Raw genomic sequence first — 21,118 nt, forward strand, 5'->3', positions numbered from 1 at the left:
ACTCTACATCTATCATATTCTACATTAAAAAAAAAAATCTGTAGTTTATTCCATTCATGCTCAACTCAACTCCATCCTTCATTGAATCAGATTGGGCTTTCGTAACTAAACCTTCAGATATTGCTACTAATACTTTAATAATCATTTTATTGGCAAAGTGTGTAATGAAATAAAATAATCAAAGAACTGTAATTTTGAACTCATAAAGTGAATATAGAAGCGGTGAAGAAATTATTCTATTCTAATATATCTATATCTATATATAGATATAGATATATTGATAATGAGAAGCCACCTGGTATTGACAACTTAGATGGAAAGCTCTTGAGGATGGCAGCAGACCATATTGCTACTCCTATTTCTCATAACTTCAATCTGAGCTTTGTGAGCAATGCTTGTCCCCGAGCCTGGAGAGAAGCTAAAGTCATTCCGCTGCCCAAGAATTTAAAAAAAGACACCTTGGACAATCCACATGAGTACAAATGACTACATGTCAAGTGTTTTTTAAAGGTTTATTAAACAGAAACTCCTTTAAAATGATTACAGTGAGAGTAAGAAGAAATATATTTATATAAAGCACATGCATAAAAAGGTACAAAACAAGTCTGATTGCCTCCAAACTCTCTGTAAATAGGATGATAAACATTATATATGTAACATACATAGCGAGTGTCATGCATGCTAAGATAAATAATAGGCTAGGTAGTGTGTGTTGCCTTATGTGTATCAGCCCATTGTACTTTTATTTAGAAAAGATTACAAAAGGTGAACGGGCTCTTTATTTGGGGATGTTGTGAATTAAGTCTTTATACTCTATATACTGTATATATATATATATATGTATATATATATAAAAAAAGGAAACTGGTTAGAAGAAATGCTCTCACCAATAATAAAACAGCTTCAAATTCAGATAAAATATAAACACACTGCAGAAACAACCCAGCACATAAAAACAGAATATATACTTACTATATAGTTAAACTAGAGGAGAATAAGAAAGCTCCCCAGATTGATGATTGCCTTCCGTACTACAGCACCAGATAGCGCGTGTAGATAGAATAAAATACAAGAACACAGCATCCGTAATTAGCATGGTGCTTTTCTGAGGAGGCACCACAGGGTCCTTGACTTATGCTATGACTCTCAGAATGGCCCTGAAAGCCATTTTTAAAGCACAATATTTTCGTCATTCCTCTGAGAGGAAAACTGGAGCCAAGGACACAATTTGAAAAAAAAAAAAAGAAAAGGATGAGAATGTGGTTTTGTATACATGGCATTCATGGTGATCATTTATCAATCCCATGAATGAACACATGAGGAAACTGAAAACTGGTGAAAAAAAAACTTGGTGTACTGGAGAAACGTTGTGCAACATGTTTTGATTTTGATGGACTTGTTTTGAAGCTCACACTGGTCTGCAACTCGCTGCGTGTGCATTCTCAAAGTAAGAAACAATTCATTACAGTGAGCATCGAGACTGCTTTGTTTTTTTCTGTGTTACATTATCATTGTTTGTTAATGCAGGGCAGACTCTTCAAATCAAGTGGCACTTAAATTGCATTACCCCTCAACGATAATGCATGACTGAAAGAAGTGTGTGGTAATTTAGGAAGTTATGGAAAACAATGGATGCATGAACTGGTAAGAAAAATGAATCTGAAAATCTGAATCAGCAGTGCATGCATCCAAAAATGGTCAGCAAAGTGTAGATCATTTGTGAGTTATAGTGTGGTTTTAGGTAAGGAGCTAAAACTGAAACACATGGCTGAAACTGTTACTGGTTTTGTGTCTTTCTGTGAGAGAAAAAAAAAACAATGATGCCAATGAATGAATAGACAATTTTTAAAAATGTGAAGAAGAAAATTATTAGGAATGACTCACACTATTAGTGGAAAAGGTATAAAACAGCTTAATCTCATAGTCAGAGGGGTGCTGGCTGACTCAATTCATTTTTTTCACTTACTGAAACATCTCGACCCTAATGGTAATTATATGGCGTCACTTCTTTAACAAGGGGTGAACATATTATTATTACAGCTGTACAATATAATGTAATCTAATAAAACAAATCTCCAATAAATACTACCTTTGTGAAGCTTATATTCAATGCTGGAGTAGACAAAATGACTGGACCACTTTACAATAAAATGCAATCCAATACAACTAAAAACACTAAAAACACAGCATTAACAAACCCTGAATATTAGTAACTTCAAAATAGGTGATTTTATAGCAAGGCTGTTGCAGGATTTCCTGCCGTGTTTGAGAGCGGGCGTGGGCGACTTTGAACCCACTTTTATATAATAAAACTGTAAGTTCAAGGTAAAAAGAGCAGAGGTGCTATTTCACACAGCAAACGCCATATAATGTATCTAAAGAGTGTGACTACCGTTTAAGCCGTCATCTACTGACTAAATTGATCACAAGACTGGATGTGTCAGGATTACTGTATCCTGAGGAAAACACTGCATTGTGTTGGATTGCATTATACTGACCATATGTTCATTTACTGTAGACATTCTCCATATATTCCAGTGGTCCTTACTGTAAAGAGAGGCCTTACAAACACATTTTGCTGTTAGCTCAAGTCAAGACTCCTCTGCATAGGGGCCTTTATTTCTCTCTAAGTGCTTTTGACAGGCTTTGATTTGTGAGGAATGAGGAAGAAGGTTTTTTTTTTTTTTTACTGTGACTAAAGATAAAGCTTGTCCTCATGAATTTTATTTTGAAAAACCTTGCAAGATCCAATCCATGTTCAGAGCAGCCCTACACTCTTCAACACAGACTTACAAGTTAATCTGATTAAAGTTTTTGTTCTGTATTTTTTGGCTTGTGAGCATTTTAACTGACCATTTATAAAGTTTGAGAGTAAATGGGAGTTTGCTTCATCTTCTACTGGCTCACCAAAAGGGTGCCTCCTCTTCTCCCTGATGTTTCTGTGTTGCAAAAGTAGCATGGATTTTTGGTTTTACCAAACCAATGCAGCGTTAATCGATATAAATTCTTTGAGTCATCTCTTTCTCGCAGTGCAGATGCTTCTTCAGAGCATGCCTTGGACAACTGTGAGCATGTGTGTTAAAATTACAAATTACAGGCTGCTCGGAGGTAGTAGAACTACTGTAGATGTGGCCATTTTGTCCCACAGGCTACATGGAGTAACAGAGATAAATGTGGATATGAGGATTTGTGCATCTTTTAGTTTATTTTGACATGTCTTCTTTGTGTTTCTTTATCTGTTACATGTAGACTATTATGACTTGGCTCTGTGTTTTTAAAAGATTGCTGCAAACAGTATTACCCAAGTGGGGATAGTAAAAAAAACAACTCTAAAATTAACTCTGACGTACTTTACCAGAGACGTGGGGAGCATCATCTGAGGTTGATGACTAAAAATGAATGTGTCATAAAATACAGATGTTCCGTCAATGCATCTCTGTAAGACCAGGCCCAAAAGGAGGAGAATATCAGCAGCTTACCACCTTCTGTGAGAGTCAGGTTTTTATATATTCCTCAGGGTGTGAGTAGTGTTAGGTATCCATCACTCAACAGTAGCGTATTCTCTCAGTAATGATGTTCGGTACCACTTTTGAAGCAAAAAAAAAAAAAAGAAAAAAGAAAAAAATCCTCCAAAATTCTCAGTCACGTCATGAAGATCTGATGTCAAACCATATTTAGGCGGTGGCTGGGTGTGTCTATAGCCAGGTGAGCAGGCTGTCTCTGTCCATATGCGACCCGGAGAGAACCGTCTCCATGTCCATCAGAAGGTCCGAACTGAGACCCTCGGGGATGCAGGGCATTAGCTCCTCGCCCTCAGACATCGGGAGCACAGGCATCGACTCCTGTAAGGTCATCGAGGAGTTGTCGCCAGAGTCACCTGCACAAGTCAGAAAAGATAAAATGACTGAACTGTGTTGAGAATCTAAATATCAACAGTGAGCTGAGAACAATTTGGAAATTTAGTTGGGCTGTTGGGAGTTTTTTTCTTTTTGTTAAAAAACAAAATAAGGGACAGACTTTTCAATTTAGCAGCAGCTGAATCAAGGGCGGGTGCAGTGTTTTTTCCCTGCAGGAAGTTGTGTATGTGCATAAATAAATGCACAATTTATGTTTTTCTATCTCTCTCTCATCTGTTCGATATGTAAAAATAAAACAATGCAGTGCTACTGAACACACAAAAAAATGTAATTAGATAAATATGCGCACAAATACAGATGAATAAATAGAAAATAAATAAACAGGAATTATCAAGGCATCATTAGGATGCTACTTGAAACTTGCAGTCCAGTGTAGCTGCCAGGCCAAGTGTTTTTCTGTGTTCTTTATGCCATTAGAAAGATGAAATTATTTGTTTCCCTATGAGTTATATTAATAATTAGTGAGAGGCCAGTGCAAAAGTCAGAGTTTACAACTAATTTCCATAATTACCATCATTTTTAGCTCTAAAGTAGATCATTTCAGGTATTACAACTAAATAAGCCAGTATAATGGCTATCACTGGCTAAACTTGCAGCACATTATAAACTGCACCCAAAATAAACTGCTTCCCATTGGTCGCAGCATAGATTTAGATCATTAGATGCCAAATCGGAACACTGTATTCTTCATTACTTTGGTTTCAGTAAAATACACATAATATTTAGTTTGGAGGGACGATTTTGAAAAAAAAAAAAAAAAAAAATCAAACCTGCTTTTCCACTTCAGAAACCACAGGTCTATATTTCATGACTTTGTTTTTGGATGGTTGTGTGTGTGTGTGTGTGTGTGTGTGTGCGTGTGTGTGCGTGTGTGTGTGTGTGTGTGTGTCTGTGTGTGTGTGTGTATTACCAGTGTCCATGTGATCCACAGAGCTCAACATGTGGTCCGACGTGCGGGGTAAGCTGCTGACACTCAGACCACTGTCGGTGCTCTCATTGCGAGAGTGAGCGCTGCACAAGAACACACGCACAAAAATATTCCTTAATTCCTGATCCTCATCCCTTTTTAACGAAATAATATATACAATACTTTTTCCTGGAACTATGCAAATATTTTCATTGAAACTAACAGATTTATTTTTCATGCAAATTGCTGCCAGTGAAATTAATAGGTTATCCAGAGTAACTGGGACATTGGTCCTGGAAAGACACACTTCTGTTGAGTCTTTGAAATGTCATTTTTCAAAGCTTTGAGCTGCATGAATGGAATTCCACTTATCCCCAATGTATGGAGGCAGCAGCAGATGTTGAAAAAGTGAATTATTTCTACACTTTGTTGATGCTTTTACTGCAATAAAGTTTATGAATATCTTTAACACTTCTGTCACTTAATAACAACAACTGTCTACCATTTAAAACTACAGTTACAGTAGCTACATGCGATAATATTAAACATGTATTCACCCATTAAGTGTAGGTTCGTGGTTGGAGGATCTGATCCTGACATCCAGAGACGGGACAAGCGTCGGTGCGTTCCTGTCATGGTCCATCCCACCGGTCATCTGGTTTCTTCCTCCTGCCTCCTACAACACACACACACACACACACACACACACACAAACACACACACACAAACACACACAAACACACACACAAACTGTCATCTAAAACTCAAACTGTGTTTAAATGAAACAACATTTTCATTACTGTTGAGTCTGAACTGAATATACAGCATAATACAACCAAATGACACAGGGAATCACGTAACTGTAAGACAGCTTGTGCAGGTATTAGTGTGATTCCAAATGAAACGATAGAGTTTGTGGGTTACGGCACATCCAACTACAATTTTATTTGACCTCTGACCTGTGGTGTGATTTGGGGAGGAAGGCCTTTGCATCTGAGCCTTTCTTTTTCCTGCCTTTGCTGCAATGCCAGACCAAGGATGCCCGGGTTCATCTTCTGTGCTGGAAACATAAAATTCATAGAAAAAAGACCTTTTTGACCATTAAGCAAATATTTCCAAAAGGTAAAACATTTCAGTAATGACATATATGAGCAAAAATTGTCAAAACTTTTGCGATCTTTCTTATTTTTGTTGCTGAACAGCAACTTGTGATGGTGGACATTGGAACAAAATGTTTCTCATTGACAAACAAGAATTGTCAATTCAGGAGACACAAATTTGATAGTGTGCTACCTAGACGCGGGGCGACCCATGCGGTGGTCTTATTTATGTGATCGATGTAGTACACCTCTCCATCTGCAGTCACAGCCTGCTCCCAGCCTTCAGGCAGTGGACCTGAACAGCAGTGAAAGTACACAGTGAGTGATGTGGATGGAGTGCATGGAGTGCTGAGAGTAAAAAGTAGAATTTGGCCCACGTCCTTCAATGTCTGTGCAACTTCTAGTTTGTAGAGATTTTAGAATAGAAGTGAAGGTTAGTGGGAAAACAGCTACAGTATGTTCTGTAGAGTAAAAATGTTCTAAAATCTGGCCTGGATGCACTGGATGGGAGATTTTGTAAATAAGTATGCAATATTATCCATACTCAAAAAATAAATAAATAAAATAGGGGAATCAAAGTGTTCTATTCTTAAAGGGTCTGTTCAGCCAAATTGCAACATTTAAATTCAACAGCAGCTCCTCTTTAGGGAAACACTGCCCCAGTTATTATGGATATAGTGGTAAATGCTTTGCTTCTTATTCTTCTTCTTTATTTGAACCTGCATTGATTGATATTTTGACCACTTGGGGGCAGTAGAAAATAAGCTGGAAACAACACTGACATACCCTATAAAGTTGTTAAAGTGAATCTGTTGCCTATTTACACTTTCAGAGGATTTGGATTAACATTATCATTCACTTGGAGACGAGTTTGTGGCCACATGGCCGAGGGTTTTGGGCTCTGTGTTTGGTCTCTACCTACTGCTGAGGGAGATATGCGGCTCTTTAGCTGCCAAACGCTCCACTGTGTTCACCAGCTAGTATTTAAATCTGTTAACTGTTTCTCAGCTGTTGCTGGTGGTGCTGAGCAGGTAGTGTTCGGCAGGTTTTTAGAGCTTCCTACTGCAGCCAAAAACAAGGCTGATAAGAGTGTTGAGAGTGAACCAAAATAGTATAGTTGCGCCCTTGAGAACCAAAACAATGAGCTGAGAGATGCTACAATGGTCTGTAGAAAGTCGGATGATAACGTTCTGTGGGTTCATCTTCCACACAGAAGTACTTATTTGATCCTTCATACTGGACATAAAGAGATTCCTCTCTAATGTATTCGGTATAATTGATGGGAAACAGAATTAATGGTACTTGTCCTGCGCAAAAATGCATTCAAACGTTTATCTGAAGTTAATGTGATGCTTCAGAAGTCTTCAGTGGATAGTTTCCAAAGTTACACTTTTACTATAAAATCCCCTCTTTGTGCTTCCCTGAACAGTGTGTCCTAGTTGAGTTCCAGTGGAGGGATAGTAACAAAAGTAAGTGCTAAAAGCAACTTTAACTGTGGAAGATAGCCCCTTCATTTGCATATGTAAAACCTGGGGATCTACAGTAATAATGTCCAGTAGGAACATGAACACAATGATTACAGAGAGCAGAATCCATCTCAATGTTCGTATGGGCCCTGACTTGAAAAATCTTTTAGGTTCAAGTCTGGCCAGGGACCTTTGTTTCCTTTTTGTTTGTTTTTTGTAATTTGGGTGAACTGACCCTAGAAAAATTTGAAATGAGTGGAATAAATTCAAAGACAACCATGATCTAGCAAGCTATAAAACTTGCATCTAACTAATAAAAACACCTATATGAATAAAGTGTTTGAGTTTGACTTTCACCACTGTTTTTCCGGAGAATTAAGATTTCTCTCGCTTTAGTGGAATGCTCTCACTATCGAACCTGAGAGTCCATCTTGACGCTGATGTCATTAAAGTTCACCCTGGGTTTTAATCTATGAACATAATTGTTCCCAGAAAGAAAACCATGGATGTAGACACCAAAAGGGAATCCTGAAGAAATCACACCCAGCAAAGACCTGGCCCGCTGGAGATGGAGTTGAACTATGAAAAAGCAGGTCTGTGCTTTAAAGAGAAACTGGAGGGTGAGAGGGGGACGGGGGGTGTTAAGTGGTGGGGAGCAGTGTGATACCTGTCTCTGGGTTGATGTTTTGTGGTTGCGTAGTGGGTGCTGGGTTGCTGAGGGAGTGGGCATGGACCGGAGTGCCAGAGATAGGATGCTGAGCTGCAGCCGACTGCAGCTGCGAGAGACGAGGGTCGTGCCAAGTGGTTGTCTTATCCAGGTGACTGCAAACACACAACAGGTCTAAACGTATCTGTATCTGTTAAACCACTGTAACCTGACGGATGAGAAGCGTGAGGTAAGCTACGTTCTGCCCCGGACCTGCTTTACCTGTACTACCAGATGTGCGCCTTCACACATACACAGATCAATGTCACAGGCTTGTGCTGTGTTGTAAACTACGGTTGCCTTTGACAGGAGTGTGAGCTGTCAGGCCATGTGCTCCTGTGAATGAAACCGGCTGAAACCACACTGGTTGCAAAACTAGTCAGAGCGTTTTCTGTTTGAATGCAACAGATCGAGTTTAAGTCCTGGTTATATCTGCACAGTCGTTTGTCTCTCCCCATGTCTCTCTTCCTTGTGCTTTAATGATGTAGATAAAATTAATCAACACCCATTTGATTGTTTAATCTTATATCTTAAAGTAATTTATGGAGAAATTTAGCTGGTTCCAGCTTCTTAAATGTGAGAAATGGCAGCTTTTCTCTGTTATAAATGATTCTACACTGAACCTCTTTGATTTTTGGACAGACAATCAAACAAAACAAGACTCATTTGGGCTTTTGGGAAATTGTGAAGGGTGATTTTTACTATTTTCTTCCATTTTATAAAACAATAGATAATGCAGAAATGTAGATGTTAGGACTAGGTGGGGCTTAGTCTCTGGGTCTTTCTACACAGAAAACCCTTCAAGTAACCTGCAGAGCAGCAGATGAAACACAGTGATAAACAGAAGGTAGACCTCTTACTTGAGGAAGTATCGTTGGCCAGCAGGCGTTTTGGCCATTTCCCAACCGTGGGGGAGTGGCACGTCGTCAGGTATGATCTGTGGCGCTGCTACATCTGTTGCTTGAGTGGAGAGGGAGTTGACTGGGAGGGAGGCAGGGGAGGAATGGGCGCGGACGTGATGAGGAGTGAGGGAGCCGCACACGCCTCCATCCGAACTGGCCTGACGAGAAACAAGTAGGTTGACAACTGCCATGACGAGCCACAAACAACAAATCAGAAACTTAAACCAGCAGGAAGAAAAGGTTTGGATGGATACCAGAGTGAGGAAAGGTGGAAAGACAAACACTTCGGGAAACTGGTCCTTCACATGTCTGGTTGCTTTACTTTACAAGATGGTTTTATCACTTCTGCCAAGGAGCTTGCTTTGCTGGTGGTTTAATATTACTGGCAAAGTTATCCAAAAATCCTTTAGTGAACATTTGAGTTCAGCGAATTTCAATATTTGAGCCACAGCTACAAATCTAAGAGATACTTTCAAGGTGTGTTTTCAGGTCATTCAAAAAAAACCAAAAAAACAATATTGAACATGGAACTGAAGTGATGCTGGTTTGAGTGCTGGTGAAACTCTGTGACTACTTTCTAATCCCTAGAAGATCAGCCCCAAAATATTTCTCACTGTGGCTTAAACATCTCATCTATAATATCCAATTTTATCCTTAATCGTAATTATAATCTCCAAAGAGTGGGATCCAATAATGTTGAATTCATACACCTTAATAGGAAATATTAAAGCCCAAGGTGCCCTTCAAATGTCTTGTCTGACCAGCACTCCAAAACCTAGAGATATTCATAAAGCAGCAGATTTTTGGCATGACTTAACAAATCAATAAATTATCCAAACTATAGCTGTGAATATTTTAGTGGACTGACAGAAAAACGAATTGACAGCTACTTTGATAATCAAGTAATTGTTTTTTTTTACTCTTGTTTTTACCAAAACGTTTTTGGGCTCCTTGCTCGTCATTGTCATACATTATAGTAAATTGAGTGTCTTTAGTTTTTTCAGTGTTGTGTGAACAAAAAATAATAATGTAAATACATCACCTTGGGCTCTGGGAAACAGCAATGGGTACTACTGTGTCACTGTTTCTGACATTTTATAGACCAAACTAAGAAAATAATGAACTGATTAATCAACAATAAAAACAATTATTCAGCTCATCAGTTTACTAATTGTTTCATTGGACTGGGTGTTTCTAATATTTTGTCTCTCATGTATGAGAATGGGGGTGGACAAAATATTAGGGACAAACCCCTTTCCATACATTTGCAGTCTAATACAACACCATCACTAACTACTGACACTAACAAGGAGGTTTGGATTGCTTTGTTTTAACTGTATTATTGTGATCCCTCTTGTGTGAACTGCGGGGCTGTAGTTTGTCATGAATGTGGTGTAGTTACTAGCTGTTGTTAGTACTTGTCTGGAGTGGCCGCGGGGGTCCGGCTGCCTGAAGAAGGAGTCCGGCAGTTTCCTCATCCTCATGGGCAGAGAGGCCGGCTGTCTGGTCGCCTTGCTGGGGTTCATCACCGCACTGAAGAGGGCCTCCAGCTCCGTCTGCGAGTCCCCGCGGACGTGCACGATCTGCTGCCCGGCCGGAGGCGCGCCGCGGTGCGCGTCCATGTCGCCAAAAGTTCGGTGTCGAAACAAAATCTGTCGAAAAGTTCAATCACACAAATAAACAACCAAGAGAAGAGACGCCAGTGGCCCGTTAAGATTAAATGCGTGTGAGTGCTGGAGTTATGATCGGATTTGTTTACACTCTTTGCCCTCCAACCCCCCTCCTCCTCCGCCACCCACCCACCCCATTTGAACTGCTGTGTCGTTGTCTATTTCAAGCTGTAACATATCGGAAGTTAATCAGCTGTGAAGAGAAAAACAATCAGCGGGTAGACAAGTCGAAGGAGAGCAGTTTAGAGCAGGCATCGATGACGAAAATCAATCTCAGTAGTGTGCAACACGTTACATGCCTCCCACATACCTTCAAGCAGCCAGACCGTTTTCCCCCTCTCTGTCTCTCTCTGTATTCCTGCAGGGGAAAAAAAGTGAGCTGGAGAAATCACAGCCGGGAAAACACGCAGGCGAACACTGATTTCCGATGAAGACTTTAAACTAAAAGCCCCCTACAGTGGGAAAAATACATATATGTGTATGAAACTAGTTGGAGAAAAGTTATTTCAGCGAGACCTCCAAACTTTTTTCACATCCACTGTTGAGTCCAGATTCATGTGATAGTGCTGAGGGGCGGGGCTGCGGGGTTTAAAGCTGCCGCAGTTGCAGGGGAAATGTTTCACTCCAACACAAGACTCAGAAAACAAGTCGTTTATTAAAGTTTTATTCACAGCTTCAAACGGTTCAAACAAGTCATCTCCAGCCACGAGAATGGGAACGCAAATAAAAGATATTATAGTCAACGACAAGCATTGGGTTGTTCTTTAGTTCTCCTCTGTGCTTTTTCCAGTTTTTGCGGTTTTTCTGCTGCTGTAGGAAAAGAAGCAGAGGGCGAAGTGTAGACAGAGGTGGCAAGACACAACCACAGGAGATATATTGAAGCGGAGAAATGAGCCGGAGACATTCCCCTGAATCTGGGCCTGGGTCTGGCCAGGTTTTGGAGGGGGGTGGGGGGGTTGGGAAGTTGCATTGGGAAAACATCCGCCCCTGATGAGGCCAACCCAGCCGGAGCCTGTTTGTCCGTGCAAGCAACAGCCACAGTGTCCTGCCCTCTAGTGGAAAACATGCACACAATGAGCCGGAGCTCAGCTGGCCAACAAACTGAATTCAAGAAAAATGTCTGGTTGGACTGGTGCTATTACTGTGCACCCAATAACTCATTCAATTATTTCATCATTATAAGTCACCAGAAATAATACAGACCATACCGGACATGGAAACTCTTACAAATGATTGTAAAAAATGATTCATGGATATTTAATGGTGGATGGTGATGGAGTTTGTCATTTTAAGAGGGAAATAGACACAAATTCAAAAACAAACATGGATAAACAAGTTAAAAAGCGCTTTACAAGTAGCAGACTGCCATTGTGCATAATTTTAAACTCATGCTGTGCAGTCAAACGTGATTCAAACCCACAGAACTTTATTTTAACTTCCAGTGGAAATCCCTACAGTTCCAAAGATACTTAATATGTCACAGACTGCAATTTGGAAAAATCTGCACGAAATGATGCATAATAAATCCATATTATTTCCATTTAAATGAAAGGTTGTAAATAAACATTTAAATATTACACCCTGTAAACAGCATGAAGCTTCAAACCGTGTTGAAATAAGCTGATACAGAATATATGATATGTATGATTTTAACAAACTTAAAGACCCTGATCATATATTTTCTCATTCAGCTTCTTAACATGAGCGAACTGGTCGGACATGAACACAGTGTTTTCTGCCAGAGTTTGAATAGTTTTGGTAATTTCACATGAGAGAGTTCTGTAGTTAAAGCTCTTCTTATTGATATCTTCTTATTGATATCTTATAATGACATATACTTCTCTGGGCCAATCAGGATTTAGATATATTGTTGATTCAGAATATACGTTCACTTTCAATCAAATCTGACCAAACCACACACAAACAATCTTGATGAGGCAGATTGACTGTCTTAAACCCCTCCTAAATAATATATAGAAATGCTTTTAACTCTGATTGTTGCTTATTTAGTTATGTATCTAAAGTTATAGAAAAATACTTACATTAAATGCTTTAAAGTAAGGGCAAATAAAAGGGGAAGACTGGATATAAAGGAGTTCAAAGTGGGATTATTTCTATGAGTTTTATGCAGATTCCATTACTTCACTCTACAATTATTTCTCCATTTGCCAAGTGTTATAATTAACACGACTTTCTGGGGCTGTGTGCACACAGAAATAAATGAATGAAAGGTTTTCATGCATAGTTTCCTTTTACAGTCAAAATTAATTGGGCATGCCTAGTTCAAGAAAGAAAGTTCCCTTTGTCCTCTTTACCAACAAAAAGAAGATGAGAACACAATATAAAAGTAGGTAGGTCAAGAAATGGTTTCTAAAACTGTGATGACTGTGGTGGTCACTTAGATCCATCAGACGCCTCACCAGCTTCTTCCAAACAACACTCCTCAAAAAAACATACATTTTGTCACCACACGTGTTGCTGCCTTCAACTGTACACCTGTAACTCTCACACTGTACACATCTACCATGTTATGTCAAGCATAACATATTCAGCCTCGGGAGTTCTCATGATTATCTGTTCACACTTATCCTCCAAGGTCCCTTATATTGTACCATTTCATAGCGCACAGTGATCACTTACTGTTTGGTGAGAAATAGACAGTTTACAGCACGTGTGTCTGTGGTTACTTGAACCTTTCATTTCTCATAACTTTTCATTTAGTGTATGTGTCTATTTGTGCCCCTGTTTAGCATCACTGTTCATTCAGATTCTAATTTATTTACCTTACAAGAGGAAAATAATGTGATTCAAAAACAAGATACACTTACTACACCTGCTTGGAGATCAGCAACCTTGTTATTTGCAGGTGTAGAATATAGCTGAATAAATGTTTGTGGAGTGTTATATACCAGCTGACTTATGTTATCATCACTGTGACAATATGTATTATTTGTGCTGAAATGATCAGTTGATTCTGATAAATCTGTATCACATTAAAGATATAATATTTTCTCATTTGGACTGGCAATAATACAGTTTCTTACATGTCAACTGTCACTATTATGTTTTTAAAGAGAAGTCTCTTTAAACTTTCTGATGCCTCATACATACAACATCTTTACACATATTTTTTATGCACCATGGCGACTGACTAAAGGTCAACACAAGAATTAAATGTAATGTAATACAAACCAGTCGCCATTAGATGGCACTGTCCTACCTTTACACCTGTAACGTGTTGTTTTGACATTACTGTCACATTAATTCACAAAGTGCAAAAACAATCGCACAGCAGTGGAGGAACAAAGTGTATGATAGAGTAGATTTAATGGGGTCTGTGGTCTTTTGATTATTACCTCTGCAGCAGGGTTAAACTTTCTTTCTTCTGCTGTTTTCCTGAACAAAATCATTTCCACACTGTTTTTTCATTTTTTTTTTATCACTGCCGTTTCTCTGCCAGATCAGAGGGGCTTAACCATCACAGGTGGCTTTTCAGGTGCCTATTCACACCACAAACAAAGCAGCTAGAATGAAGTGGTCTCATTTATTCAGACAAATCATTTCATTGTCACATGTGGTCAGGGCTGAGCTGTGGGGTTTATTGGAGAGAGTTCTGTCAAGATTAATACAATAATACTGAGTGATGATGTCATCCCACTTACCCTAATTTAGGTTTATATTCAGTTATGAAACGCAGCTTTCATATTATTAAATGACCAGTGTGTAGGATTTATGGGGGTCCGCTGGCAGAAATGTGATGAATCATGGCGTTTTTGTTGGTGAGTAAGTCCTTTATATCTAAATAGGGAACTAGCAGCATTTCTAGATGAATCGAGCACATTTATTTAATTTTGTACTGTCAACACTTAAGTTACCTTAAAGCTGCTAATATATATATATAGTATGTCCCCCTCATGTGTCATTAAATCAGTTTAATGGAGACCAGTTAAGTAACGCAGTTCAGTTCGCTGTATTTTGAGTTTAGTTCTGTTTCACTGATCTCTTTGAGGGCCCAATTTAGTTAATGTTGCTTTGCCTTCTCTCATTTTTAAACTCCTAAAACTTGTGTGTTTTGTTTTTAATTTTTCATACCTTTACAAATCACACAGTCTTGTCTGAATATTCTCATTATCTGGCCTGGCAGATAAAGTGTGTCATTCGCATGCATAGACTGCTTTACTAGAGCATGTAACATAGGACAGATGTGGGGGCCCCAAGGCTTTCGGCACCAGGCTTTTCACATTCCTCTCACTGACCACGGCTGTAAACTCACACAGGTTCAAAACAACAGCAAATCTTTTCTTTGGCACTCATAGTAAAGTTTTCTAAAGAAGCGACAGGCCTCCAGCTGGACCCTGACTGGAATGCGCTGTTGCTCTCTATCGCTTTTCACTTTCCTCACTACCTAACTGCCCAGTTAACTAAAGTAATTGGTCTGACCCTCTAGGAGGCTGTTTTCAGATGTACGAGTCAGTGGTCAGAGAGAGAGAAGAGGGGTGTAACCGGGAGGAAATATGAGCCGAAGTGGCAGAGACACCCTACCTTCAGCTGCAGCTCCCACGCAAAGACACAAGCAGAGAGAACGTGTTGCTACATTGAAACAAGCTGCTCATTTCCCTCTCCACATCTGTTTCTCATGCTGGTGGCAGGATATAACCTGTAAACCAACAATGCCTGGTAATAGACACACCGAGGGGGAAGGTAGTCACTCTTTACCGCAAACCTGGAATCAGCACATTCAGCTACTTGTCAGAAATGTACCCAGACTTTTATCACCAGCCCATTTACAAATCTGACCTCCTCTCACATAGGATGTTGTCATGGGAATTTACAAGAAAAAGTGGGAGTAACTGATGGAGGTGGAGACAGGGAGGCAGTGAGGGAGGAGGTATAGGGAGAAAGGGAAGTGTGACAAGTGAGAGGAAGGAGGAGACGCAGAAAAGACTTAGTGGATGAAAGGGAAAGAAGGATGGATCTGTGAAGGGAAAAGAGCAGAGTCTGTGGAAATATAAGCATAAATGAAGGAGTGGCTGCTGGTGACAGAGTGGACAGAGCTCAGCCCCCTCGCTCCTAGAGGAAATAACCTCAGTCAGACGAGACTGGCATGATGTGGACAACAGCTGTCCTCCTGCTGCTTTTGCCTCATCTGTTTTCCTCCACAGTATGTACGATATGCATGTCATACATGTCAGTTTTAGTCAGCCATCTGCCTCGACCCTTTAACTTCTATCAGGAATTATGGAAGTGGCAATGTGTCATTTTTTAAACTTTACTATACATTTCTTCCAGAGATTCTGATGCAATCACAGAGATTTAGGGGCTCAGATTTAGGCATCATGAATTTGTGTGTGAGTGTGTGTGTGTGTGTGTGTGTGTGTGTGTGTGTGTGTGTGTGTGTGTGTGTGTGTGTGTGTAGTATAATATATTTTATATTGTTAATAGTGATCAATTAATGTGTGAGCATTTTCATTGTGGTTGGTCAAGGTGGAACTGATTTTAATTACTTACTGTTGTGCGTTCGATCTCCAAACTCTCAGTTTTATAGAGGCATTTCTATCAATAATCGAGTCTAAAATCCTTTTTCTGCAGTATCGTAACAATACATCAAACAATTGTGAAAACTCTGATTTTAGAGAATGTAACAAGATGTTTTGCACTGAAAAAAAGAAGTCATTATATTCCTACTACGCTGGCAGATTTTATTCTACAAGAATATAAAACTTGAAGGACTTAATTCCAGACTAAAATGTCTGAACTGATCACATTTTAGAAGCTTGTCATAAGTCCCAACCTGCAAAAAAGTACAATACTTCCTGTTTAAATGTAGTATAAGTATTAAGTAGCATTAAATGGATATAATCAAGTGAATTTCAAGAAGGACAGAACTGTATTGAGTAAATGAACTTGGTATCATTCCACCACTGGATTTAATTGCAGGGTATTGCAGGTACACTGTGTGTGTGTGTGTGTGTGTGTGTGTGTGTGTGTGTGTGTGTGTGTGTGTGTGTGTGTGTGTGTGTTTGTTGCCAAATCAATCACCAGGATATTTGTCCTAAAACTTTATTGATCCCCAGATTAAAATTTTGTTATTCCATTCATCCCTCCTCAGTTGCAAGGTTCAGAATCTGATACAGAAGCTGCTCAGGACTCTGTGTTTTCCTCAACAACACTTCAGCAGTGTCCTGTTTGCTGACTCAGGGAGTCGAGCAACAATCCTCCATTCAAAGTGCTGCTGAATATCCTCCAGACTGCCCTTCCCACTTGTCTGTTCTTTTTCAACAATGTAACAAAGCTGAACATCTTCATGGCAGACATTTTATTTTGGCATGTCATCGGGAAAATCACACATGTAATTGTTAGTGTTACAATGACTGTATTCCATTTAGGGGAGCCAGTTCCAGGCTCCTGGTAAAGTGCACGCTGACTCACTGGGGCCTTTGGTGGAGTAAATATTAAGAGACTTGTCTTACTAGCAGTCCAAACTTGCAAACAATTAATAGGAAAAGCAGCAAATCTTCACGTTTGAGAGACTGGAACCATAAAATGTTTGAACTATAAATTGTTTCCAATTAATTTTTTAACAATTAACTAGCCTAATCTTTTCAGCTGTCCTTGTATTTACTGTTTGGTAGTTTAAACTATAACAAAATGTGTATTTTATTGGTGCTTCATATATTTTATAAGCAAAAATCTTAATTTGGAAAGTAACTGCTGTCAGATAAATGCAGTGGTTACAAATCAAACTGTCTGCCATGAGAAAGGTCCTTAAATGAAATAGACACTGTCCAAACAAAACATTTAAATTATTCAATCTGTAATCCTCTAAGTGGCTGAAGTCACACATCCCAGGCTTGTTAAATAACACGATATGATTGTAGATTTAAACTTGCGGACAGTGGATCAAATTTCTACTGTCGTTCTCTCTATATTCCCAGGACACAGGAAACGGCACTAATTTTAACCAATCAGAAATAGAAGGTGAGGACTTCTCTGACGCTCCTGGCAAAGGCCAGAAACTTCTCGGAGGGGTCAAAGGTCGGGACACATGCTCCATCCCGTGTGACATCACCGTCAAGCTGCTACGAGATGAGAAACATTCAGTCTGTGGTAAAATGTCTTTCTCTTTCCTGGTATTGTTGTTACCTCTATCATCATCATCTATAGTCCAATGTGTGTGTGTGTGTGTGTGTGTGTGAGTGTGTGTGTGTGTGTGTGTGTGTGTGTGTGTGTGTGTGTGTGTGTGTGCGTGCATGCATGCGTGTATGTGTGTAGGCCAATTACAGCAGTCTCTGTTGGCGTTTGGACGCAGCACCCGGAAGCTGATGAGGGATGTGATGGAGGAGCAGCAGAGAGCCCTGGACATCCTCAGCACCCAGGTAAAGTGAAGTTTTTCTTTTTTCTCAGATAGTGACAGAATTTTTCTAAGCATCTGATTGGCTGGCTGTATATTCAGTAGTGTCACATTTCCAGGTCACAGAGCTGATGACCAAAGTGCAGACGCTCAGCTCCGAGGTCCAAAGAAGCAACACTGAGATGTACTCCGTGAAACCTGTGCAGTCCCACGGTAACTCAGACACAGACACATCCGACATTCACACAGATGGGAGACAAGATTTTCTAATTTTACACACAAATATCAGTTTACCAGTGGTGGAAAGTGACTGTGTACATTTACTAAAGAACTTAAATGCAGTTTTGATGTATTTGTACTTAATTTGAGTTTTTCCATTTTTTGCTGCTTTATAAGTTACATGTACTCCACTACATTCACTACACTACAATACATTTTTATTCCATTAAATTTACTTAATAGATTTAGTTACTAGTTACTTGTATTATTATAATATAATTCTACACTTGTACATGAATCTTTTAACACTGTGATACTGTGATTTTTACTTAATCTTTGAGTTTTTCTTCCACCACTGCTAATCATGCGGAACAAAATAAGAAATATATCCTGTAGTAATCAGTACACCACAAATTTGATGTTTATTATCCAGTGACATAAGTAATTAAAAGGCATATATAAAGTTAATTGAGGAGTTTTTGTGTTTTTTAGCCATTTGCATGCATATAAAGTACAAACACTGATTTCTTCTTTCTTGTCCTGCCAGTGAAACACTGTTGCGGAGGGATTATTTACTGGACTTGCAGAGTTATGCAGAGTTATTCATTTGTCATCAGTGATTATGAAACAGCAGCTGCTTTAGTGTTCGCTAATTTTATTCCTGATGACAAAAGAGAGCATGTTTGCTTTGATTAGGACGAGACTGCAGCGACATAAAAGACAGTCTTGTGTCAGTCGTCCCCAAGATCCCCAGTGGTATTTACATCGTCCACCCGGAGAATACTGACTCTTCCTTTGAGGTATGTAATTCACTCAGGCACACAGTCTGTCCCTCACTCATCAGCAGCTACTCAAAACAAAACTTGTCCTGCAGGTTTTCTGTGAGATGGACTATATGGGAGGTGGATGGACGGTGATGCAGAGGAGGACTGATGGATTAACTGACTTCAAACGACCCTGGGCTGATTATTCTGATGGATTTGGGAACCTTGCAGGTTGTACATTGCAGTTCCACTGGTGCACGCATGTTTTCTGTATCTGTGAGGTGTTAGCAACAACAGTATCAACCTTTAACACAACTTGACTTCTTTAGATGCTTTCAGGTCACAGTTCATGGAGAGATTCTATCTGTTAATGACAAAAGCTTCATTAAGAAACAGAATATACCAGTGTTTACTTTGATCTGTCATATTGCTTAAAATGAATCACATTTCTCATTATCTACATGTTAACTCCTTATAAGGTTTCATGTCAGTTAGATGTTTGAATTTCAGTCTTTTGCCAAACTGTTGGAAACACAGGTGTAAATAATAACATTGTTAAACGCACTGTTACAGTTATTGGACTGGAGACCTCGTTAGTGTCATTAGCATCACCTGTGCACCCGTCTCATCTTTGACGGGTAAAACTGTCTGCTGTGAAAATAGTCAGCGAGTCTGGATCATTTTCGAAATGATAAAAAAACAAAGCTGCTGCAGACTATCAAAGGCTATCAAGTAGAACTGGCGATGCTCATGAAGCAAACTTATTGGCTCATTAAGCTCATTAATAGGCATCAACTTCCATCAAGGTGTGCTGCTCAACTAAAGGAAAATAAAGGAAAAAACTGCTGATGACGCAGCCCCTCACATATCTATATAACGCAGCATGTCTTAAAGGCACATTTCACAATTTAAAACCAAAAATATGAACAGGAGAGACTCGTTCTGTCTTTTGTGCTTAAAATTTGTGCAAACTTAACTTTTCATTTGCACAACAGAAACATATGGAACAAAAATTGCCAAGAAGCATGCAGTTGCAATTCTTGATGATATGTCTTGATGGGAAACAGGTGGCCTGGCTCTGTGTAAAATATGCCAACTAGCACCTAATTAACATGTTATTCAACAAACGCTTTGACTTCCTTGTTGAACAAAATCAGGCTATCTGCTACCCATGTTTCCACTCATTATGCTAAGCTAGGCTAACCAGCTGCTCTGTAGCTTCATACTCAACAGAGACATGAAGGAAGAGAATAATAATTAATATAATTTGCACTTGACTGTGACTGTAGTCATTGTGCAATCTCTCTTTTCGTGTGTTTGTGTGTGTGTGTGTGTGTTTAGGAGAACACTGGTTGGGCCTAAAGAAGGTGTTTTACATAGTAAACCAGAAAGATACTCGCTTCCAACTTCATGTGGCTCTGGTCTCCAACGATGACATCACCTCTTATGCATCATATGATGATTTCCGCCTGGACAGTGAAACCCAGTTCTTCAGTATACACCTGGGCCGATATGCAGGCAGCGCAGGTGTGACCATCCTCAGACAAATGTGCTTTTTGTTGCCACACAGTCAAACTCAAAATTGGAATAAATGCACTGTGTATTATGTCTCCCATCCATATGTGAATTTCTCTGTATGTTTTTTGTGCAGGTGACGCATTTCGTGGCTACGATCAGGAGCAGAACCAGGACACGGCTCCGTTCAGCGCCTCAGATGTGGACAATGACGGCTGCAATCCTTTCTGCTCCATCGAGAATCGCACTGTGGAGAGCTGCAGCACTCAGCACAACCAGACAGGATGGTGGTTCAACCAGTGCGGTCTGGCAAACCTCAACGGCTCTCCTGAAAATGCAGAGCAGAACCAGGGACAGAGGACTCACATCCTGTGGGACACCTGGAGACAGAACGGGGTCCCTCACACCATCAAATCTGTCTCGATAAAGATCAGGAGGATTGCAACCAATAATTGACAGTTGACAGAGAAAGAATTAGAGCACAGAGTCAGTACTTTAGTAAGTAAGTTGCACTGCATATTTGTACAACCTGAAGTTCTAATTAAACAACATAGAAGTTTTGTTAAAGTCTCATTTTCATTGTTTCACATGACTGTAACCA

General features: G+C 39.6%; 2 protein-coding genes across 3 annotated transcripts; one reads left to right on the forward strand and one right to left on the reverse strand.

The window, feature by feature from the left end:
• Window positions 1-498: 498 nt before the first annotated feature.
• LOC111666236 (transcriptional coactivator YAP1-like) lies at window positions 499-11,228 on the reverse strand. Of its 2 annotated transcripts, XM_087178020.1 has the most exons (9): window positions 10,979-11,228; window positions 10,417-10,650; window positions 8,957-9,156; window positions 8,058-8,212; window positions 6,118-6,219; window positions 5,784-5,884; window positions 5,382-5,500; window positions 4,828-4,928; window positions 499-3,877 (listed from the first exon to the last, which is right to left on the reverse strand). In XM_087178020.1, exons 2-9 carry the CDS (start codon window positions 10,618-10,620, stop codon window positions 3,696-3,698), a joined length of 1,164 nt encoding a protein of 387 aa, XP_087034146.1. In that variant the 5' UTR covers window positions 10,621-10,650; window positions 10,979-11,228; the 3' UTR covers window positions 499-3,695. The 2 variants fall into 2 exon arrangements, with proteins under 2 accessions (XP_087034146.1, XP_023277282.1); XM_023421514.2 differs by lacking the exon at window positions 6,118-6,219 and having other exon boundaries at window positions 10,979-11,227.
• A 4,396-nt stretch (window positions 11,229-15,624) lies between these two features.
• On the forward strand, window positions 15,625-21,077 carry angptl5 (angiopoietin-like 5). Its single transcript, XM_023421392.2, has 8 exons — window positions 15,625-15,829; window positions 17,604-17,775; window positions 17,941-18,044; window positions 18,139-18,232; window positions 18,935-19,038; window positions 19,113-19,233; window positions 20,344-20,529; window positions 20,654-21,077. Exons 1-8 carry the CDS (start codon window positions 15,773-15,775, stop codon window positions 20,971-20,973), a joined length of 1,158 nt encoding a protein of 385 aa, XP_023277160.1. The 5' UTR covers window positions 15,625-15,772; the 3' UTR covers window positions 20,974-21,077.
• The last annotated feature ends 41 nt before the right edge of the window (window positions 21,078-21,118 follow it).

This window comes from Seriola lalandi, unplaced genomic scaffold, assembly GCF_002814215.2.
Source record: "Seriola lalandi dorsalis isolate HSWRI2012SDOR001 ecotype SW California unplaced genomic scaffold, Sedor1 jcf7180002054672, whole genome shotgun sequence".
Classification (NCBI taxonomy): domain Eukaryota; kingdom Metazoa; phylum Chordata; class Actinopteri; order Carangiformes; family Carangidae; genus Seriola; species Seriola lalandi.